This window comes from Cyprinus carpio, chromosome A13 (assembly GCF_018340385.1).
Source record: "Cyprinus carpio isolate SPL01 chromosome A13, ASM1834038v1, whole genome shotgun sequence".
In the NCBI taxonomy this organism is placed as follows: Eukaryota; Metazoa; Chordata; class Actinopteri; order Cypriniformes; family Cyprinidae; genus Cyprinus; species Cyprinus carpio.
In genome coordinates, this window is record NC_056584.1 from 5,289,897 (window position 1) to 5,314,920 (window position 25,024).

A 25,024-nucleotide genomic window follows, 5' to 3' on the forward strand; every position below is an offset into this window, starting at 1 on the left:
CTGATTTAGAATTATTTAGGCACTTGGTTTTAGCGGGTAGCTTGGAAACAGCCAAAGATAATGCCGTTTCAAGCGCTCTTGACGGAGCCATTGAGTGAGTGAAATAAGGCGTGAGGGGGAACTAATCTTCCTATTTAAATGTTTGTGGCAATTTTATCTAAATGAATTTTAATGCTAAACGGGGGATAATTCTTCCTTAAACCGTCCCTTCACTTCATCTAACCCCCCGTTTGAGCCTCCTTCGAACGGGCAGCACATTAGCAAACGTGCAAACGTTGAATTTGCAGCTTTTAGACAAACGTTTCAATATATAGATCTAGTTGTAGAGTTGGACTCACCTTGTGCATTAAGAGCCACATGTTCATACCATGTTCACATTTTACCAGAATGTTTTCTAATAACTCACCTTGTGTATTAATTAGCCTATAACAAACACTTTGTAATTACATGCTACTCCTAAAATAACTTCCTGTTCATTTGTGTTACTCAGAATTTAATTAGCCTACTCCGTGGACACAGCTGAAAGGTGTGACCCAAAGATTTTCTATGGGATTGGACTGTTTTATAAAAGTCTCAAATTATTACCCCTGGCTGAATCTATAGTGGTTTATGGACCCATATAGTTTGATTCGAACACCTACAAAAGATTATGGTCTTGATCATATCACAAATGAGAACACTTAAAAAGTTTGGAGAATTAGATCAGAATTAGATAAAGATATTTAATTGTGGAAGGGTGGCAAAAGAATGTAATCCAGGTTATCAAAATGAACAGAAAAAAAAAAGGCAAATCAAAGTAAAATGAACATTGGCTAATGAATAATATAACTATTTTGAAGATTTTCAATTTCATTTATATATAATTTAATGTTGGATAATGATTTAAATAATGTGTCAATTAAAATATGCTGAATGAAATAGAGTACTGTTATTTGGTATCTGAAAACATTGTGAAATTAAATAACCCAAACTATTTAAATGATTTATAGTATTTTGTGAATTACAGTCATACACAACCTGAAAGTTTTGGTCAGTTAACAGCCTCATAAAATGAACCAGTCCTATGAAAAATCAAACCAGGCCCAGAAACCACAAATATATGAAAAATAGTTCCCCTTCTTTTTACACAAAATTTATTCATTTACAATGTATACATAAACTCTTCAAAATTTAAGCAAGTGATAGCAACACATAAAACCAATATCCCCAAAACAGGTTTGCTTAATCAAAAGAATCCCAAATCCCATTTATAACTTAAATGCTGAAAGTTTGATGGGTTGGCTTTACACACACACGCCCGCACACACACACACACACACACACACACACACACACACACACACACACACACACACACACACACACACACACACATGCTTGTTCTTCACATTCAGCTTCTCACACATCCAGTAAAGGTAAGTGAAAATAATTTTAATTGGTTCCAATGATGTACAAATTGGGAATGCAAAATGGAGACCTCCTGAAAGACAGGAGGATGTGGCTCAGACAGGTGGACAGCACTCAGTTTCTTTCTATGGCCGTGATGGGTCATGGGAAATCAGCCCTCCTGCAGGACAAAAAAAAAAAAAATGGCCTGGCAAACATGTATTCAATGAATTATTGATTTATTCACTTTTTTTTTCTTGTTTAAACGCAAAGTGATTTATGGAGGAGGCCAAAAGTCTATGGAGATGGCACACACATAGTGTGGAAAGAAAAAAAGTTCACATCCTTTTTTAAAAAATCTATTAGAAACAACATAATATGCAGAACAATAAGATAGCATTTACAATACTTTTTTTCCCAGTTCATACGAAAGTCCAATGCAATTGTACAACAGTATACAGTATGTCCTCATCCCTCCACTTTAGAGGCTGATATAGTAATAAATTCAATCTCTCTCTCTCTCTCTCTCCCTCTCTCTCTCTTTTTTTGTGTCTAAGCAAAGGGCACCTCCTTTTAAAGTGTCCCATAGTATACAGAAATCAGGCTTCTTTCTTAGTCCGAATCTATAGCCAAGATGCAAGCTCCTCAGTTTCTGTAACAAGTCAGTATATAATCGTGCTTGGCAAGCCCCAGAAAAACCAATCGCAGCTCCTCTTCTATCCATAGCAGTCGTTTAAAGAATCCATTTTAGTAAATTACTGGGCATGGATGTCCATGAATTGTCCTCCCATGGTAGGGTCTCCTGGATTGTACATAGGGGGGCTAGAGGCTGACATGGGCATGGCAGGGTGAGGTGGTCCTCCGTGCATTAACATCGCTGGGTGGTGGGGATGTCCAGGGATGTAGGAACGCATGGGAGGGCCGTGCCGCAACTGAGCAGGGTGGTGGGGCATCTGGGAGGCGCCGTAGCCTGGTTGCCCCATAGCCATACCCACCGGGCCACTGTGTGACAGGTAATCCCCTGGCATGCCTTGTAGTCCTAGGGAAGAAACAAAAAGAAGATTATAGCGATTAATTGTTGATGCATTTGGTATAGTCAGACATAACATTGTATATATTATATTTTGCGAGGTCATCAAGCCAATTGTTTCCTTTACAAGGAAGGTTTGACTCTACAATCACAGCATCAGAAAGCATATGAGTTATGTGGTTGTAAGAGTAGCCTTGGAGAGAGTACCATTCCTCTGTAATGAATGGGAAGAGACTAGAAGAGGAATCTGTGTAGTGGGAGAGGGTGGCTCTCTAGGGACTAACTCACTGGCCTGAACATAGCACTTTACTGCTGCCTGCACCAGGGATCTGTACTCAGTGTCGTATCCATCAGATCTGGAATCTGCCACAATCATACCTGACTACTCAACCGGAAGGTTGTCCTTCACTAAGGTCAATCAGGAGGTTGATATCTAGTTGTTATTAAGCTTAATTTGCTAATTTTATATTCATCTCAGAGAACAATGCCATGATGAAATCTTTATAATTGGCTCCCCTCTGGATAACAGTGACTATGATGTGTTTATATTTTAAAAGGCACTGACTTCATTTTATTTTTTTCATGATCATTTTTACAACAATAATTTTTCATCCATAAATCTACTCTCTCTTAACATTTTAATCACATTCTAGTAAAGGTTGTACCATCAAAATGATAGAAATGTGAAGTCTAACACTAACTGGCACATAGCAGGAAATGAACTGCTATGTTTCCACGAGCCAAGACTTTATGCCAGAGGACGCCACAACAATGACAAATGAAGTAAAATAAGCCATGCCTTTATTCTTCATTCTCCCCACACTTATCTCACTTTAAACACAATGAGCAAAGGTCTGTGGCTCGCTCTGAGAGCCCCTCAGAGAAACGCCACCATTGTGCTTAAATTAAAGACGAAAGGTGAAAATTTACAAAAGCCGTCACTTGAGAGGCCTAAACTGGCAACACAAACCAACATGTGACAGTGGCAATACAAAGCAACAAATCAACCTCAAGTAAAAAAAAAAAAAAAACCTTTTGTTATTGCTTTGGTTGTAGGTCTTTTGGTTTCAGCCGTAGAATGCCATATATAATCGTTAAAAGCAAGTAAAGCGGTAATCTCTATGCCCGTGCAATTATTTACTACTAAAGGCCTGACCTGAGCTTTTGAGGGGTCATCAGCTGTATTTGATTTCAATCCTTGAACAGTTGTTTGGTGATGAGGGAAAACATCTACTTCATCAAAAAAGCAATGCTTGGATGTTAAAAGGGCACACGTTGCAAATGTGGTTTATTACTTAATAAGTCAATCAATACATTGAGTTCCTTGCTTCTCTATTTTCAGAAGTGCCATGGGACCGAATCAACAGGGGATATTTGACATAGACAATACAGGAGCCAAATCCCTGAGGACCCTTTCCCCCCTTAAAAGTAAAAGTTCAGAGCAGAATATGGGTACCTTGACCCTGAAAAAGGTTAACAAACTTCTGCTTAATGAATGGGAGGAATGAAATTTCAGACAAAGGATTCTCCAGCAGAGCTTCCAGCTCACCAAAGCATACCAGCTGCGTTCAAGTATGGACAGGGAGGGCAACATTTTTGTCCATATGCCCATAATTAATGCTCTCTGTGCTCACTATTGTCTTGAAAGTAAAATGAAAAAATTCTGGCCACCCTTGGCTAATTTTGTTGAAGAAACACAAAGAACGGCACGGGGGGAAAATGGTCATAAAACAGTCATTCCCTCGCTTATCAAAGGCTCACCCTCTTCTGGTTGAGTAGTTAGGTTTTATCCACGCTGACAAGTGTATTGTTTCGGAGAGCTATAAGCTCTATAATCGTCATGGGCAGAAAGCATAACGCTTTGCTAAGTAGGTTTAATTGGCTTTGGTTTTAAGTAATGTTGCAGTGTGACTGCTTGGAATACCTTAATTTTAGGTCTTGGGACTTCCCATCAAATAACTGCTTAATCTCGCCTTGAGGAGAATTCCTCAACTAATGAAAATTGCTTATAAAATATAATGAATCCTTGGTCTCTTAATCAAATAAGATAACGTTTTTTTGTAATAACCTATTAATTTAATTGGTTGTGAAGTATAAAACACATCACTTACATTTAATTGACCTAGAAACTATAGTAACAACATTTAAATTAGACAAGCTAGGAAATGTCAGTGATGAAGCCATAAAGAACAGGCATTCTTCACCATGGCGACATATTTCTGTCACACTCTCCCTCCTTTTCTTTCCTCATTTCCCCCTCTCGCTAGCTCTCTTTTCCCCTCAACCCATCTCATCTAATATTCTACACGCGGCCCAATTACAGATTTCGGCAAGCAAATTGAGGCTGTTTAAAGCAGGTTTCTCTCATCTCTTCTGGGAACTACAGCAGCTGCTGTAAGCAGCCGTTTGGACACCGGGAAACACTCTCAGTGTTTTGATACGCACACAAAGTGGGCACGTGATGTTTTAAAGTGCAGAGCTTGTGTTATTAGCCTATGTCTCTCAGTTAAAGACAGTGAAGTAGAGAGTTTCTTTGACAACAGAGGTATTCTATGCTTGGCTGCATTAATGATCGCTATTTTTGTATACTGAATAAGTCAAATCCATTTGTCACACCGCTTGTGATGGCATATTTAATTTGGATATAGTCAATTAGGCTGGACTAAGCTGTGTACCCTGCTGTGCACACCTCCATTTTGCACTCCTTCATCTCCTTTGCCTTTGCCATTAGTAATCCTATTAGGAAAGACAGACAAGGAAATAGTGGACCAAGTCAGGGTCGATAGAAGCAGCTCCACCTAAAACATTCCACGCAAGACTGACATAATTTCCAAATGTGTGGCTATGTATTTGGCTGCAGGGTGAGAAAGCGATTCTTTGTGCGTTGCCTCGCAGGTTGGTGTATAAATGTAACTCATGCATCAACTGTAGGGAGACAGATTTATGACACTTTGGGGACATGCACTTTTCTCTCCTTGCACTGCTGCAGACTGCTTACATTTGGCAATCAGTCTGTTGCTATGGTAACACACCCCTCCCCTTCTCCGACCAAAACCCCAATCTCAATCCCCCCACCTTCCATTTGCTTCTTTCCCCACACAGCTATTCCTCCTCCTGGTCTCTCTCTCTTTCTCTTTCGCCCACACTCATTTTCCCTTTTTATATTACTTTATGCACTGTTAAGTAACATGGCCAAAAATGTTCAGAAGTAAGAAAGGGCAGCACAGATCTTACACATACACAAGCACAAAAACTCCTGATCGGAGCTTGTCACCCACAAGTACAGGAAATATTAGTATTGATAAGCAGGAGAAAGCAGCTTGTTTTCTGGAGGAAAAGAGACATTTTTGTTTCTCCCATTTTGTAAAAGCAATTCAAATTAATTGCTGAAAACATGTCACAAATTATGGATGCTTGGTGACCCTGCTTTTGTACTTACTTCCCCCATTGCTTTGCGATTGGTTAACTAGAAGGTTACATGTAGTGCCACTGTCCCTCCATGCCCATATTCATGCCCATCCCACTCATAGGCCCTAGAAGGAGAGAAAACAATCGAAGAAGAAGATGCCGAAAGATGAGAAAATACACAGACCACAGCTCAGAGACAGGAGGTCAAGAAACAAAAGCACAATCCCCCATTTTTTAAAAGTAAAGAGAAGAACACCATATGGTACAAATAAGACAATATAAGTAAACAAACAAGTAAATAATGCATTCAAAGGCCAAAGGTTGGAAGGAAGCCTAGCTTTGGATAAATCCTGCAGCTTAACTGGCAAAGTGGGAGGGGGTTGAGTGGTTAGCAACAGAGACCAGTTGCACAGGGTGGAAGAAGCTTGGATTCAGAGAGAAGAGCAAATTCTGGGAAGATGGCTATTAGAAAGCCATGGTCTCAGAAAGGAAACATGAAGGGACAAAGGGATGTAATGCATTGGACCACACCTGTGCTAGCCAAAGGTCTTAGAATCAGACTGAGAAGGAGGTAGTGAGGAAGAGAAGGAGGGGGCTTGTCGGAAGGTGGGAGATGTCAGAGGAGAAGACACGCCAAGGTCTTACCAGGTGGTCTGATTCCCATGTGCTGCTGGCCGTCCATCACGAAGCCTCCCATGGGCTGACCATCTGGGTTGTAGGGAGCTCCTTGACTTACTGCAGGAGGGCATGATCAGGGAATGTGGGGAAATGAACAGTGGTCAATTAGTGCTTTTAATTAAGTTTAAGTCACTGGAGAAACATCATCTGTTAACACGCATGCAGACTTAAGCATTTCATACAGTTTCTTTGGGTTTCGTGAGAGATAAAACATTTGACAGAACATGCCCAATGAAGCTTAAGTAAATGGAACAAAAAAATAAATAAAAATAAAATAAGCCTATATTCTTTAGATACAGGAAACATTTTTAGACGACACAAAAAAAATATGAGGAAAACCTAAGTGATAATTTTTTACCCACACAAGCTAATTGAGATGTACTTACCGTGCGTTCACGCTGTTGTGAGTGTGTGTGTGTGTGTGTGTGTGTGTGTGTGTGTGTGTGTGTGTGTGAGTTTTGGGGGGTTATTTGGTCAAAAACAACAGCTCAACCCCAATGAATGCCTTTGAACTTTAGTCCCTAATGCAACCCTGCCCCCTGAACCCTATTACAGGTAATAAACTTTACAGCAGTCCACAACAAGCCATGCACCAGGGGCACTGCTCACTAACTGGAAGAACTGAACTGGGAGGCAAACATTGCCACTACAAAATAAAATATGAAGTTTAAAAAAAAAAAATAATAAAAGGGAAGGGGCGTTTAATATCCTCTGTACTTGGCCGAACAACTCTCCACTGTTCTCCAGTATAATGCGTTGTATAGAGAGGATCCAGTTATAGTTATTGTTTCCATACTTTAATCCATTGTATGTGTTTGCTTGCTTGTCTTCATCACTGGGTTATATAGTGCCCAAGTCAGCATGATTAGTGCTTTGGGTTAATTGGATGGATTTTAGTGGTCAATCATTGTTGACATCCAGGCTGGGCTAAGTATTTACCGGCAGGTGGGCCTCCGGGTGCATGGCTTGCAGGGGGCTTTCGCCTGCGGGACTTGAATACAGAAACTATGGGGGACTTGCCTGCTCGGTTGGACTGGTCGATCATGGGCTGCACTATTCTTCTTCTTGCGTTAATGAACCTATAAAAAAACAAGGAGATGCAACATATGACTGCAAATTCACTGGAGTTTTTGCTGTCTTTTTCTGTAAACACAGTCACGTCCAAGCCTGCTGCTGTCCAGATCAGCCCAGATAGCTAATCAGAGGGGTAATTGAGGGATTTTTTTTCTCTAATCCTCTAGTACTCCAGTGGGAGTGTCAGAGAGTTGTTCCATAACACAGAAATGTTCCCAATGCTTATGACTTGTACAAACTTGTGCTAGCTTAATATATATTACCTACTAAGTGAAGTGCACAAAAGCACTTTGAAGAAAAGTCTATGCAGTTCAAGAGACTCCTTTTCCTTTTTTTAACAACTTTATTTTAAACCACTGAACCATTCAATCCCTGATGCCAGATGTAACACAGCTGATATGCACCACAGGAATTAATGTGTTTAGGAAATGTTTGCTAACAGAAAAGTGTTGCATTGTCAAAGAACACAAGTTCAAGTCATGTTTTCTCTTTCCCTGTGTCTCCCTAGAGGGAGAATAATGAAACTGTGTGTTCAATGAGGAGATCCCCCCACCCCCACCCCCGCCAAAAAGAACAGGCTGATCTGCAATTCTGCATATTGTGCATAACATTTGTGACAAAAACATATCTGGCCCCTGTAGCTTCTGACCCCCAGCCTCCTTGCACCATATATCGGAGTGCTTTGGCCTTGTTGTGCCTAAATCCCCTCTAGTGACCCTGTGACCCTGGTCACCTCCAGGAGACCATGGTCAGGGGTTCCAACTTGATTTATGTCATCCTGCTGTTACCACAGTTGGACACTTCCATTCCATCCTTTAAGGGGGGAATTAGTAGACTTTTAAGGAAACAATAGCCCCGCTACTCTTTTCAGTTTGAGAAAAGCAAGGGAGGAGAGCTTGGGGTGGAGGGAGAGAGTGAGAGAAAGGGAAAAATAATGAGAAAGAGCAGGACTAACAGACAAAGAAATGTTCGCATAGGCATCTGCTAACAGATCATTCCAGCTCTAAATTTTCACTGTGTTGAAGCTATTGGAACATACAACTATAAACCACCTACAATTTGGATAATCAACTATATTATTATTAATATTATTAATATTCATAATTTAATTAATAAATATACCTATTGAAAAAATGGTGAATAAAAAAAATGAAAAAGTGAGCCACTCAAGGATGTTCTTTTAGATTTGACCATGATTAAGAAGAATTTTAGGCACTCTTCATGTTTACTATAATAAATGGCCTCTCGTGGCGTAAAACTTCAATAGAATGTTTTTGTTCCTTTAAGTTTATTTGACCAGAGATCAAAACTTTCTCATATATTTATCACCAATATCACTCTACGACATAACCTTAAAGGCTTATAAAAAATAAAAAGATCAGGCGAGGAATGTACTGATATGGCAGTGCATCATCAAATGAGAGAATGTCTGGAGTTTTATCACCAGAAGTGGGCTGGAGAGCAGGGGGAGTCTCAGACTAGGCATTCCTTTTACTGCCTTCATCTCAGGCTGGGGTCAATGTGGGGGGGGGGGGGGGGGTTCACTGTTGTCTATCAGCTGACCTCCGCTGTTTGGATTTTCCTCCCTCGCTTACTCGCTATCCCTCTGCCTTTTTCCCACTCACTTTCTTTTTCAGATTGTGGAAATGGCTGTTCTTTCTTTCTTTCTTTCTTTTTTAAAGGTATCTTAAGCTTCCTCTCTTGTTCCTTCTTATATCTAAGGCCAGATGCACCAAAAGCTGGAACAAAGGACAAGTGCTACACAATACCAAGCAGGGGGATGGAGAGGAGGTGAGGGTGAAGGAGGGGGTGTAGGAGTGTGAGGAAAAAGAGAAAGAATGGTCATGCTCTGTTCTGTGAGTCAGGCGGACGCCCTGGCGCTGACGGTTAAGAAGGCAATCAAAAGGAGCAGAGAACCATACGGGCCAGGCTAAAGCTGGAGCCTCCATTAGGAGTAAAAGTTCACCTTTGCGCGACCTCTGCGCACTATAGGACTGCATTTATGGCCTGTTCAGTTTCTACTTCCCATAGGCACACAATGAAGCCAACTATTCAGCCCAGCTTCGGACAATGGGTGGCTATTTTAAACCAAAACGCCTCTAGTGGCACCTCCAAAGTAGGGTAAAAAGAGGAGGGTTAAAAATACACAGCTTCACTAAAAGGACGAGAAAAAAGGTTGAAATAAGAGTGTTTATGAGCCAAATGAACCTTGATAGAGGTTTAGTTCTTCACATTCTGTTAGCACGTGTGTGTGTGTGTGTGTGTGTGTGTGTGTTTCGTAAAGTGTTGGAGCAGTATTGCTCTTTCTACTTTACTGACAGTCAATCTGATCTCTGTCGGGTCTGCCAGGGCCTCCGCTAATATCCCACTCTCATTACAAACACACAGGTGTAGCACGATCGGCACGTGAAATGGCCAATTAAAAGCAAGAAATTGTCTTTTTCATCAGCTGCCTTTGTTGCGTGACCAATTAGGGAATAATTTAATAAGCATTGCTGGAAAGATCCAGATTGAAGATACAAAAGGTTATATTTCAGTATGTCTATCTAAATGCATATGAAGTACGTAATTTTTCTCAGAAATGCCCCCTACGTTCGCTCTCTCCCTCTGCCTTAAATGTAAACTGTGTGAGGGGGTGCATGCTTGACTACGGAGGACCAAATTCACTCATGAAATCGCATTTCAACACACTCAGCTACATTTACATGTATATTAAAACCCACAAACAGGCATATCAGTAATACCCATGGAATAGAATGATCTGGCGATTCAGATCTGCATCTGTGGCTCTACAGGAATCTTCAGTAAAAATATGCATTAAAAGAAAGATACAGAAAACGTTATGGTTTTAGGATAATTATCAGTTAAAATAAAATGTGCTTTATCAACTTAGTCAAAGTGGTAACTCTTTGTTGGGTAGTAACTGGTTAAAAATACCTACAGTAAAAACTATATTTTCAGTAGTGTGACAGTAGCTCAGATGTTTTCAAAACATTGCTTTTCCAGTTACAAACTCCTTTGTGACAATGCTACATTGCTGTTTCAATGTTGCTTGCACTGTATTGCGCACACACACATCAAACTAAGTAATATTCAAACATAAAGTAATAGTAAAAGCATAATATTTTATGAAATGCGTTATGTTCATTATTATGAACACAATGTTTAATTTAGTGTGCTTAATAGTTTTTGGCTATGAATTCATTGGTACAATTTAATGCTGTCACCCTAATTGAGATGTTCATTCATTCAGAAACACTCATTCAGTTTCATTCAGTTTTTATTCCAGTTTTAAATTATATATTTAAAATTATATTGATTCCTAGCTACAATGTACTGTAGTTTGCAATGTTTTGCTAGCATTTCAAAATTATAGCTCAACTGGAGTTTAACAGTTTCAAATAAAATGTAGCTTCTATCTTGGCAAACTACATATTTGAAGTAGCTTCCCCCACACCGGTTAACTTGCTAACTGCTATAATTCAACTAGCTAATCACGCAATAAGACCCCTCTGGTGAAACCAACTTTATTATCAGTATCTGCTCTGGAGATCCATTTACTTAAGTAATTAGTAATTCACATGTTGGCATGCCTCAAGGCAAATTTCATAAATACGAGCATCTCATCTTGATAAAAGTCATAAAAGTCCACCTTGCTCCAGCTCCTCCTCTCTCCAAGTCAATCTGGGGTCAGTCCCTATGGCCTGCCTGTGCTTAAATAAACTAGTCCAGCTGTTTGCTGCACAAATTCCATTTACACTCTTGCCTCCCCCTATGCACCCGCTCTCACTCACTCTCACACACACACACACACACACACACACACACACACACACACACACACACTTATACATACATTTACACACTTTTAATCAGTGCACAGTAACCCAGGCCTGGAGGAGTGGTGTTACCCTGTTCCATTGCTGGAAACAGAAGAGGGGGAATGGGGCGTACATAAAGGACCAACTTCCAAACACCCCTTTGCATCTCTCACCTCAGACAATTCCATTCAGCCACATCACACCCCTCTTCCTTCCCTCGCACTGCATATTCCTGCCTTTCTCACCTCTCTTCACATTCTTAATAACATCGACCTCCCCCTCTGCCCCTCCGCTGCTTCTTAGACTGGTCTGCGGTGGTGGAATCCAATAAGTAGAACCCACTCTTCTGGGTCTAGTGAAGCAGGGGCCATGCACATACTAAACCTAAAGATGGATGTGAACTAGTTGGTAATACAATTATGCCATTTTTCTTTAGACACTCACAGCTCTGAAGTGTGGTGCTAGAAAATGACAGAAACATATGCATGTGTCTTGACTTATTTGCAAATTTAGCTGTGGTTGCTTACACCAGCTAATACCAAACTTGCTGGTTTCCAGGTTTCTTGTATACAACTGTGAGATCTGCATAGCTATCATCATGTCAAACCCTAATATGGGGGATTCAATCTCACATTTAATTCTACTCACCATCCCAAAAATTTTGAAATGTGTATGTGGTCATAGATTCCCAGACTTTACTGGGATTACCTGGTCCACTTTAGCAGAGCAAGACAGCTTGGCCAAAGAAAACAGAGGAGATGTAAAGGGTTTTTTGGGGAAATCTCAAGTAGCGGCTGGTCTAATCCTGCTCTATCAGCCCCCCTCCAACAGAGGCTAGCCATTACTTCAGCAAACTCACCCCTGGTGCACCCCCACAAGCTCCTCTCACCAAACAAAGTCGAAACCTTTCCATTAACAGAGCTGTGAAGTCCCCTCTAAAGCTGCTTTTAAAGAGTGAGGCCGCTGCCTGGGGGCTGAGGAACACACTTTATAAACACATAGCCCGTCTGTGAGAAAGAGAGAGGGGTGCAGCAGAGATTGCTATGAGTTGCTTAAAAGAACAACGCAGCCAGGAAGACATATGAAAACTTCAGACCAAAAATCCTCCAGCTTGTGGCAAGAAGAGGAGACCATTGCTGTGATCAACCTCTGTTGCGGCATTCAAACGAACACCGAAAAACAAAGCAGAGTGCAACTGCTGCGAGGTGCTGGACATGCTTCAGAGACGGTTCCCCACTCTTCTGGAGCCGGGGACTATGAGATCATTCTTGGCATGAACACGGCTTGCTTGCTCTCCTCTGATTCCCCACCCAGTCCAGAGAGAGCAAAAGAAATAGAGCACTAATAAATCAGTGAGGGAGGGCACCCTCATATGCCCACTTCACAAACACAACATTGGAACACCCTTCATTCCATGCTGTTGTGTATCTCTGAGGGCTCTTCATGCAGCCTGATGCTGGAGGCAAACGCTTGGGCCAGAGGGCACTGCCTCTCCGTCTGGGCAAACATGCAAACAAACAACTGCTCAGTGTTGGGACGTCAACTGTCAGCTCTGTGTGTGGCAGCACAAGGAGAGGAAATGACATCACGCCGGCAGGTTTAATGGGTCTTTCGCCTAGCTGCCACTGTGGTGGTCTCTGCCGGGCGCTGCCGAGCTCATGCTGGCACCAGTTCTACTGACACACATACAAGACCTTAAACATAAGCTCTGACTGGCATTACTTACCATGCACTAACTAACAAGGAATTTACCTGAGTAAAAAAAAAAAAAAATACTTTAATAGCTGATGGTATGGTAATTTGAATAACCAGTAGAGACCATAAATGAAAGCTAAAGATTTGTGGTCTGACAAGTTTAGTCACTTTTCTGCTTCAGCTTCTCTTACAAAAACTGTAACTGCACCATGTGATACCACATCAGGTATTCTGATACATACAATACCATGGCACTGTTTGATTTATGTTCTATTATTTTTAATAGGTTAGTGTTGCCATGATGTTAAAAATTCAAAGCAAGCAACTGACAAAACCTGAAATCTGTTTGTCTGACCAATAACAGATAGGAGTTTTCATGGAACCTGTTTACAAGTCATTATTTTCATTATTTTTGTAATTTAATTTGGTGACAGAAATTACACACTTCACAATAAAAAAAATAAAAAAAAATTGCCTAGAACAAAATTTTTAAATATTTATTAATTTTACTATGTTACTTAATATATATATATATATATATATATATATATATATATATATATATGAAGTGTTACTCGCTCTAGTATGCTTATTTTTGTGGTTGTTGTTGGAGGGGTGAAGTTCAGCATGACCTTGCAATCACTGTAATGCTAAAAGCTCATTAGCTAATCAGTGGTCGGCTCACTAATCAGCGGCCCAATCTGTTCCTAGATTTATAAACATAACCAATATGCTTTAGTGTTGATCCACCCTCCGTCTGTCATGTTCACATTCCCCCACAAAAAAGAGGATAAAAAAGTAGAGAAAAGAAGAAAAAATGTAGGCAGTGCCTGGGGCCTGTTGTGATGTAAGACAGAGGGAGAGAAAGAGGGGGGTGCACCCTTGTATGGTTCACAGACTCTGTACGAATGCTTGCATACACACACGCACATATCTTACGACAACTTGCTACCAAAGAGCCATCCATGCACATATATCTCCACACATAGAGACGCATTCTCTCCAAGACAAAGAAACTATTTTAACTGCGCTGGTTTCGTTTACACGCGCACACACATGCACACGCAGTCCAACACACATTAAAAATGACTTCACATGACTAAACACAAACACATACACACACATACACACACACACACACACACACACACACACAGAGAGAGAGAACCACTCCAACTTGTCTGCTGTTGACACAACACAGAGATCAGGTCTGAGCAAGTGCTGAAATTCCAGTATGGCAGAATTGTTAGCAAACACTTGAGAACAGACTGAGCCCAACTGTGCAGAAAGGCAAACAATCCCTATATCCATCCAGCTTCATGGAGCTGAGCTCTCCACTATGTCTCCATCTTTGCCTGATGTAGCAAGGGATTTTGCGGGTGTAGGTTGGGCTGCATGCCTGTGTCACGCTGGTGTAAATATGTCTTTTGTTTGGCGGTTTGACAACAGGGTGTGTTGGTATTTTGTTGAAAGGCCACGGATATTCACGCTAAAGCATCTTGACAGGAAGGCTGTGTGAAGGCCGCTCCGGGACATGGGCTATGGCTCATCTCACCCAGACTTGCTTGCATCTTTTGGGATGCAGTTGCGCTAACACACATACACATATGCACCCATGCTCAGCTTAAGCAAATAATCTACTGTGTACACTACATCCAGAATTATGGATCTAGCAAACACGTACTCACACACATGTAGTCCAAAACTAGAATCCAGAGGAAGATTGTACTGCCCAGATGTTGATCTATGATAGTTCAGCAGACTTAATGTAGTTTATTGTTATTTTGTATTTTATATATATATATAAAGTATCAATTTGTCTTAAAAATAAACTGCACTATCATCTTGATTCTCAAGCAAGTCTCCATTTGCTTTCCATTTAAGTCTCATTATGTTGTAGGAGAAACAACTAATACACCACACAGATTTAATTTGTGATTTTGCTTTCGTATAGGTAAAACCCTTGTGTATCACCTCTCCAAGATACCTCCTAGGTCAGGGGTCGCATTTTCCCCGAAGCTATAAGAACGTTGCCAGATACTACACACGAAGAGCACATAGAGCAATCATCCAGAGCTGTTCTTGAACAAGTTTCAACTTCTCTTGACATGGGCGGGCTTGGCTGTCAGAGAAGTGAAGCATGCCAGTCATCCAGTTCTCTCTCTTCATTTTGCTCTTGCTCCTTTTTTCTCTCAGGCGCAGAAACCTGATCCAGGGTGTGTGGACGCTGTTTCTCTAAAGTAGCCCCGCCACACTTCACTCCATGCTTTTAAGACTTTCATAAAAGCCGCCTTATTGACAAAACAATCCATCCCTGAGGTTTAAACAGCATCTTTAAAGGGATTATTAAATTCCGTCAGGAAGGAAGGGAAGAACGGGCAACACGTGAAACCTGATGACCCGCCCATTGATTTTACATCACTGATCTTTATGGAGTGTTCTGAGAATGCTTTCTCTTATCGTCAAAGGCTAAGTCTTTTTATCCTCTCTGCATTTTTCCTTTTTCTTACTCTCCCATCAATGCTATTTCAATGAAAGTTTTGCATTTCGATGTTGACCGACTGACTACATTTACATCATTATGCAGTTGTACACAATCCCTATCAAAGCTCTGACATCTCCCTCCAAAAATAGATTCCCCAGTCGATCCACATCCACTTCTTGATGCCATGTTCGCTCACTGTGTCTTAGGCTGTCTCTGTGTGCTCATGCGTGTCCACGGGTGTGTATGCGTGTGCGTCTGTGCTCATGTGTGCGTAAGGGTGTCCATCAGGGTGTGATTAAGTGTACGTCTATTGCATATCGTCCAGATTTGAAGAATAGTTTTCAGACACTCTCAGTGCATGTTGACTAAACAACGCACACACCCACGCGGGTCGATTGTTAATATGTGGACCCAGATTTGCAGCAGTCCCTCACGTTATGTTACCGCCAATAATTCATGAGTGATCCACACCCCGTGTGGCCTTTAGCATTTTTTATTTAATCTTCAGCCTGCGGATTCTCTGAGTCCTCATCAATAATGGACACATACATGTGTGTTAACAAGGCTGTGGGAGCAGGGCTTAAAGAAGCCGTCATTTTTGGTTGATCTCTTGTTTAGCACCATCTGTTAGCTGTTGGTTTGATGTCACATTGTGGTTTCCACATGTTCGCCCTTAAGTCCTATAATCAACAGAATTTTTGCTCAGAGATATGGTTTAATGATATGGACCTGCATGCTAATTGAAAAAAAATCTATATGATTTCGTGCAAGAGTGGAAGGCTGGAATTCATCTAGCAAATCTTGTACGAATATTGTATGTTGGGCCGGTGCTTTGACTAGTCTGATGAATAGAAACACAGCTAGGGAAATTGCCTCTAAAAATCAGCAGGTCAGGAGGTAACATCACCAGGGGTTGCCATGGAAACACCCAATGGTGAGCTTCCTACTAAGCACAACCATGGGCCTATGAAACAACAGATCCTACTCTCTAACCCCTAATGTGCTGAGCGTCTCTCTCTCTCTCTCTCTCTCTCTCGCTCTCTCTCCGTTTTCATACACACTTTCCATGTCATCCGCGGCCTTACATCCGCACTGATGCACACAATCTGACAGAGGGCTGCAAGATCCCAGAATATGGGGTTTAGCAGCTAATACTGCTTAAACTGACCATCGCTTACACACTCAGACAAGTGCTCTGTCTCCCACATCCACACAAACACAGGCAGCATGACAAGTCTTCCAACATACACCAAACCCTGCTCCAAAATGAGTCGGCCCAGTAGCCAGAGTGCTGGGGTAGGACAAGCCAGTGTGTGAAGTAATTGGCTGTGTGTTCTCTGCTAACTAATATGGCTGAAAGAATTGATCTCCCATGGGTTGTTGTGAGGTCACAGAAATTGATAACCCCAACAAGATTCCCTTGTGTCCGTCAGCCTGTGTCCCACTGATAGACCACTTTTGTAAATTAATCCTCATTCTTATTCACCGATTGTCTCCAAGGTACCGGACTGAACAATGGTAAGGATTATGTTGTCAGAAATCACATTTTGTGTAATGGGTTTTTATACGTCTCCCATCTCTCGCACTCTCCTAACATCTGGTGTACATAGCAAGGGATTGGTTGTTAATAAGCTTGAGAAGCCTGAATGAATAACAATGTTATGTAATCAAGATACAAAGTAGATTGCATTACAGTTAAATGCAATATGTTTAGCAATGTACTCTGCAAAAACAATGATTTCTAACTGAATTAGAATTTTTAAAGAATACTAAAAATATATATAGTACTACCAAACAAGTACTATAGTACAAACAACTTTCAGATGGGCATTCCATAGCACTTATCCACATGTGAGACTCCAACCATTATAACCGCCAGTTTCTACAATATTTGCAACTTCCACATACAAATGACATGACACTCAAGTAAAACAAGCCATTTTTACAGTTGCCAGCTATAAAAAATGCTTTCAGTGTATAGATACTTGTTTGCTTGCTCTATATAAAATGTGGCTATATATGTGATCTAGCTTCTGTTGCTTTTCTCTTGTAACTAAAAGTAGTTTAATGGTTCATATTTGGATGATTAGGCTACTGATTACCTTTGTGAAGTAATTAATAATTTGTGAAGAGTAATTTGTATCAGAAGGCGATTTTAAAGTAACTCTCCATCCCATGCTGGGAGCACCTACATCAAGGCCGTTTTATTTGTCAAAATGGATTAGGGCATGAGTAAGTTTGCAAACAGAATTTCATGTGAGGACCTGGCAAGAAGAATGTTTGTTCTTTGTGTTCTTGCATCAAACATTCTGTCCTATGCTAGTTTTCATCTCCCCACTCCCTATCTCAGGCCCTTCATTAGACACGGCTAATAACAGTATGTGCTGATAGGCATCTCTGGGAACAAAAGCACCCCTGCAAAGGTTCTGTCAAACTTTACATAACTTTAATGGTGGAAACGCCGAAATCAATAGCTGTTTAGGTAGGGACAAAGAGTCCCGTGTCACAGTGAGCTAGGGGCAGACAGGTTTTGAGGGGATTCAGATAGGCACAAGAGTAGCTGCTCTCACCGGGATTCATATTCGAATGAGCGAGCAAAAAATAAAAAAGTCAGAAAAATCCTGGCAGAAATATCCCTTTGGGGGAATTGATTTGTAGGGAGATGAGGCGATAAGTGGGAGACAGATGGGAGGGGCAAGCAAAAGCGGGGGATGGGGAGGGGAGTGTATTAATTCAAATCATTAAGAGTCGCTTGCCAGGGGCGAAGCTATTGATTGCATGTAAACACAAAAGTACAATTGACTTACCAGTTGTTCACTTGTAGTATAGTGAGCCCGGTGTCTTGTGCCAGTTGCTTTTTCTGTTCTTCTGAAGGGTAGGGGTGCTGATAAAAGAGAGAGAAAAAAAAACAGGAAATGACATGAGAAATATTGTAAATAAATCAATTGAGCACATTTGTTAGTGAGAGAAAGGTCTGAGGTACAGAAGGAAGACGTTGCTCACACATTTGTGCAGAAAAGTGGCAAAGCAGCTGTTAATTAGTGTGAAAAAGTGAGGTGTGTCTCTTTCTTAGAGTCATTAATGGAATATGAAATCGTGTAATTAATGGCAGCGAAAAAGGCAAGCCAATTATAAAGTTAAGTGAAGTGTGGGAACAGAAACAGTAATTAGAGTGCTGTGCTGTGCAACCCCACTGAAATTTATTCTAGTCATCTTGCTGCCATGAATGTATGATAGAGAATGGATATTTAAAGCCTTGTGTGGAATACAGACCACAGATCTGACATATACCTCTTCCTTTTTAATCGTTGTAAGATAAGCATAATTCAACGTGGATGACGCTAAAGTACTGCGAACAGTTTTCAAAACAGCTTGATTTGAGCTGATCCAGCTGTTTAAATAAAGGTGAGGTGAGATTTGCTTGATTTATATTAGCGTTAGTGTGAAGTATTGAGCTCGCTAGCTTTGAGTCTAAACAATGTGCTGTTCATGAAAAAGACAAGACAGAGCCTGTGTTGAGGCCCCTGCTGAGCATGTAAAATGGGAGGTACATTGTGCAAAGATGTTTACACCACATTTATACCTAGAGAGAGAGAGAAAGAGTGAGAGAGAACCATGTGTTTTGATCTCAAAGCACAGCAACAACCCCTTTCCCATTTCTGTGGTACAGTATTTTCATATTATGCTTTGTTTATGCAATAAGTGGACCTGGACACCTTTAGTCTTTGTGGATGGCTTGGTGTGCTGTTTCTCTGACTGTGCTTACAGATTCAGACCTTCTAAGCCCCTTACCAAACCTTGCACAACCTGCTAGGGATTAATAGAGACAGAGGCTTCAACTTGGCTTTAGGTTGCAAATCAACCAATGTGACAATAGATCGCTGTTCAACAGAGAAGTTAGCAAAATCACTATGGCTGAATGACTTGTTTCCCACTAGTCTAAAAAAAAAATAAGTCAACATCCTTGAAAATGCAGCAAAGTAACTAAGGCTGCGTTTACACACAACGGTGTAGTCAAAAATGGAAAAGTTTTTCCTTTGGTTTTTTAAAAAGTTTCACGTATACACAACAACATTTTCAGAATGATTCATGTTTACACATATATATCCATGAAAATGGCCAAAAATGCTGTATTACATATGCCAGGCTGTCACCTTGTTATTAAACAGTACTTGTAGGGAAGTGACGATTATATGTTGTATATGATGCGTCTCTGCTGTTGGTTATATTGGTGAAGTAAATCCACACTTTGCTGAAGAAGCATTAGCAAACTCTTGAGCAGCAACAACAATACCATATACTCTGCCATTGTTTTGTTTGTTCGTGCTTGCCTTTAAAATTGACACATACTGTGCATGTCTACATACCTAACACGTACTACACACGTGCATGACCTCACCGTTTTCAAAGATTCCCGTATTTGGTGTTAACACCGAAACCATAACGGTGGCGTTTTTTTAAAAACGTGCACTTTGAAACCAATTTTCCAAAATATGCATTTTCAGTCCCCTAAATGCTGTTGTCATGTAAACGAACAGTCAAAACGCATAAAAAGTTTCCAGTTTTTGACCCAAGCATGTCACAGTGAAAGGGCACTTATGAAAATAATTTGCCTCTACTTATGTGATCTAACATATAGTGTTTAATAGAAGACATTGGCAATTGTGATTTTGATTCATCCTTTGAGAGGTGTAATAAGAACAAAGCTTCCAAATGAGCAAACAGAAATGTAAAAATGGTTGGCGCCATGGGTTGTCTGCTCTTTTTTTTTTTTTAGCAATAATAAATTGAAATGTCTTTCATGTTGCTGAATGCATGTTTATTTACTGGTACTGCCGGAGAAAGTGAGCTGTTTTTCCTGTCACTCTGTCATTTTCATGTGATCCAATTGTAGGTAATTGGAACAAACTGTGGATAATTTCATTTAGAAAGTTATAATTGTAGGGTCGCCTCCAGCCATTCCTACATAGATTTTAAGATTTTATTTATTTATTATTTTTCCTTATCATACTGTATGTTTCCAGTGTCTATCTTTGTAAACCACAATGATGAGGTTTGTGTGAAACCAGGGCCAGGAGTGGAAATGTGAGAAAACAACATTCCAGCCTCTTTCACTGTCATCTGATCAGTGATAATCGCTGATAGCAAGCATTTGAGTATCAAAAATGTAATGACAACCATAATCATAAATTCAGCGTATATCTCCAACATCAGATTTATGTCATCCCTGCCCTGTAATTCACCAAATCATCAGAGAGAGAACAGAAGTAATGTTCAAATTCATGATGGCTAGTCAGCCCTGTAGTGAAGTAAAGATGGTATCGGAGGCCTCATCACTATTAAGGGGAAAGCTGTGCCAAAGGTTATGTGACAGCAGCAAGACTGAGTGTTCTGCTGCTGTCCAACAAATAATGACTCCAGCTCAGGGCCGCTACAATTCCAGGTATCAGAAAACGGTTCTGCTCACAACCTCTCCTACACTGAAAGCTTTTGTGGACAGTAGGTTAAATTCAGCTTGGTTTCACTCAGACAACATGATTTGGAAAGAAGAATTTCTTTTTTCGCCAGACCATTTGCATACAAGATTATTTTGCAATCCGCTATTTTGAAGCTATGTCTTCTACAGCTATGTTTTGTCGGTCATTACATGGTCTACACTTGTAAAGGTAGGGGTAACTAAGAGAGTCATTCACACAAAAAGTCAAATATTAAATATCTTAAGAATATTGATGAAGTATAGAATGAAAAATGCATTGGCTTCACTTTAAGAAAAGAAGTGGGAGGAGGACTGTCAGCTAAGGCAACTTGTTAGACAACTTTACAAAATGAAATGTTACAACAATGCACAATGGGGTGGAGAAAACGAGCAGTCAGGTTTCAGCTCAGCTTGAATGTAATCTAATCCTATCCTAACTTCTAAAGTTCTAAATCCTAGAAACCCCATACAAATACCTGTTCTGTGATTGACAGGTGGCTCTGACCGTGAGCATTCAGCAGTACCCAAACAGGATTCCTGTACAAACGCCAGCTGGGTCAAGCTCTTCTGCCCACAGCATCATACATGACTCACCTTTGTTGTCATAATGACCTCGAGGTAGCCACACCTGTATTTGAGCAGAATGGGGCAGCAGTGACTGAAGCACCATTTACATGTATTACTTGTCATATCTGGAAAACATCCAGATATGATTTATTCACATTTAATTAATGGCTGCTAACACAAAAGCAATTCTGTTAACTTAGGCCCCTTTTTTTTTCTTTTTTTTTGGTTTGTATGTAAATTGTCCAGTATCTATTTGCAATTATGAGAGCTGATAGATAAATTCTATCACTAAAATGACTGGATTGTTATTTCTGTTGTTGTTTTGGACCTTTCTGTATGCTAAATATAGTACATATATGTTAAGCCATGTCTTTTTCACATTTTCAACTTTTTTCCACTTTTTTTTGTTTTTGTTTTTTTTGTATGGGTCTCCAAACAACAAATTATCTCTATGCGTCAAAACAGTATGATTTAGATTCTGGTTTAACTGAGAGAAACCAACAGATTTTATAATAGTCAGAGAGCGACTGAGTATTTTAATCCTCTTGGCAGCAATACTGGGTGAGAATTGTTTTCTCGGGGTCTTGTGATGCTTTAGTGAGAAAGCAATAATACTGCCTAAAGAACAGATGGGAATTCTCAATGCATCCTCCCTGTTTCCTTTCCTATCTTAATGATACGTCTTGTCCAAATATACTACTCCTTTCATCAGAATTTCCAGCCTCTTCTGCACTGGTGGATACCAAGCCAACAATGTCCTCCCCGTACTCAACTCTCCATCACGTATCTTATCTGTGTGTGTGTGTGTGTGTGTGTGTGTGTGTGTGTCTAGCAGTGCATCAACAATAGTCCCTCCCGGTCTTCCTTCGCGGCCCCCTCAGATAGGCAATGGCGGGGAAGAGTGTAGAGTCCGTGTCCTATCAGTGAGATAAAAGAGGTGAACAGGTCTCTCCCATTCTCTTGTGCTCTCTCTGAGCCAAAGATTGCTGCTCGAAACAGAACTCAGACTTTCCCCCCTAACTCTTGATTGACTCTGCTCTCCTTACCCACAATTCAGAGCGATGGCTGAGAATGCTGTTTTGAATACAGCCAAGACATGAGGAGTCAAGTTGTGTCAGGAGACCTTTCCGTGGGAGAGGGTAGAATTCCAGTATTTACTGCACTGTACCCTGAAAGCTGAGAGGTACAACCCAGACTATGAGAATAGAGACATGAGAGGTGTGTTCTCTTGGTCTCCATGTCTTTGTCGGGAGAGTTGTGTCTATGTAGAACAGGGAGGAGGAGGTCTGGATGAGCTCCAGCTGCGCTCCTTATCAGGTCCTCAGACAGGATCCTCTGGTTCAATGTGAGGGGAGAACTATTTTGGAAGTTCCTTTCATCTCTGTGTTTTCTTCATCATTTTGCTTCCCCCACAAAAAAAGCCAGAATCCCAGCATTATTTCTTTACCCGTCAACTCCCAGGGTTGGCTAGGGCCGCGTACTGAACACATCCTCCCCCAGTCACTGTGGACATGTCTTTTTGTGTTCCATTTAACAAGTTAATTACAATCAGCCACGTCTCCCCCACTCTGCTGCCTTTCTTTACCCACATTACCGTTATTATCATTATATTATATTTAAGGGAACATCTCTCTCTATTCTGTGCGATTTGGATTATAGCTTTCCACACAAGATTAATCTAGTAAAATAAGTGTGTGCTGAATGAACATGGTGCTTTTTCTTCACACAGAAAATTAATGGGGAGGCATGGCACAAAAATGAGGCATGCCCCTTGAGTTGCATGATACAGTGGCTCCATCTGACAATGCCTCCACTAAGTGCCCATCTAAGCAATGTGATGTCTAAATACTAAATAAGTTGCAGGGGTGACTCAGGTCAACCGGTCCTTTCAAGGTAAGTATGTAAGAGTTCATTTCAGCTAGGTTTCCTACTGCTGCCTCACTTCCATATTCCTTGTGGCTAATCCCCATGGAAGCCAAGCTGCCCCTGAGGAATGCCTGAGGCTTGATCCAGGGGCCATTTTGGCAGAGGTGTCTACTGAGTATCATTTCAACATCCCATCTCAGAACCAGCCACTGTACGTGTGGGCTGCATCCACCACTCTTCCGTGGCTTGGCCTTTGAGAAAACAGGATTAGGTCTTAAGTTTATTGCTCCACCTACTCCTGCTCTGCTAGCATTAACTGCACCAGAGCCACAGCTTCAGGCCTTCAGCAGATAGGGCCACCTACAACATCCAGCCCAAACCTTAGGCTGGGGGAGGAAGGATTACCCTTGATATTTGGCAAAGAGCATTATCATCTCACCAGAAAATTATGCACTTGTTGTCTTCATCAGTAAGACATGCATGAGAGGAACAAACACTGCTTTGTTGGACAGTTATTTATTGTCAAAGAAAGGTGTTATTGCTCAAGAGAGTCATGACCTCAGAGATATTTCTTGGCTGTGGAAGAGTTAAGGCATTTCAAATTCCTTTTTTTGTGCATGTGGCATAAACACAAAGTTTTGTCCTTCACTAATAAAAAACAAAATATGCTTCATATGCAAAACTGAAGTGAGAGAGTGAGTTTGAGGGAGAGAGGAAGGGAGCAAAAAAGATAAAACAGCAAAGCTTCTGTAACCCAATTTCTTCCTAAGACTGATTCACCAATGAGACAACAACAAAAGAGGGAGAAAGATCTTATATTTGGAAAACAACTGGAGGCCAGGGCTTAAGATGCCCTGGTGGAGTTGGTGACTGGCTGGCTCACAGAAAGTGGGAATGCTTCATTGGGAGCGCCAGTAAATTTGTAGCGAGCTAAGTCAACACAAAGCCAGCACATGAATTATTCACACACAGCGTTTTTAGAAATCCTTGTACTACAACAAGCTAAAGCTGGGGAAATTTCACCCTTGGAAGGTTTTTTTTTTCCTTTTTTTTTTTCTTTTTTTCATCTAATCTCCTCCTTTGATAAAAAAGGATATGTTTAATTTGGTTTCCAGCATCTTAATTAGTCATCCTCTGTTAAAAACATTTTTGTTGGTTTAGGGAAAAGGGTGTAACACAAGTGCTTTTGGGTAGAGAATAGGCACTCTTGGTTTGGAGGCAACTGAGGACAGAATGTAAGTCTAAAATTAAAGGATGGGTGTGGGCTGGAATACAAATCAGATCTATCCATATCTGTTTAAACTTCCAGGCCCACAATGTGCTAAATCAACATTATCAAATTGGAGCTTAGGGCTTTGCATTTAAAAATGCAAAGTGCAACAGGCAAAAGACAAAATAACACATATCTGGACACCCGCATTTGTAAGCCACTTTATTTGAAAACAGTGGCTGGTATTTGAATAGTTTTACATAGAGTAGAGCAGAGCTATATTTTTCATAGGGTGGCCTATAGCTTCAAGCGCCACCAGATACTGCAA

At 40.8% G+C, this 25,024-nt stretch overlaps 1 protein-coding gene across 2 annotated transcripts in view; it reads right to left on the reverse strand.

Annotated features, from left to right (window-relative positions):
* Positions 1-1,608: 1,608 nt before the first annotated feature.
* LOC109098127 (homeobox protein Meis1) overlaps positions 1,609-25,024 on the reverse strand; it is a 63,653-nt gene continuing 40,237 nt past the window's right edge. Inside the window, exons 9-13 of one of the 2 annotated variants that reach the window (XM_042768443.1) lie at positions 18,385-18,461; positions 7,523-7,581; positions 6,470-6,559; positions 5,856-5,949; positions 2,369-2,425 (exon numbers count right to left, since the gene is read on the reverse strand). In XM_042768443.1, the coding sequence (XP_042624377.1) occupies positions 5,891-5,949; positions 6,470-6,559; positions 7,523-7,581; positions 18,385-18,461 (285 nt within the window). In that variant the 3' untranslated portion in view covers positions 2,369-2,425; positions 5,856-5,890. Of the gene's footprint in view, positions 2,426-5,855; positions 5,950-6,469; positions 6,560-7,522; positions 7,582-18,384; positions 18,462-25,024 lie in introns of both variants that reach the window. The other variant, XM_042768442.1, reaches the window with a different exon arrangement.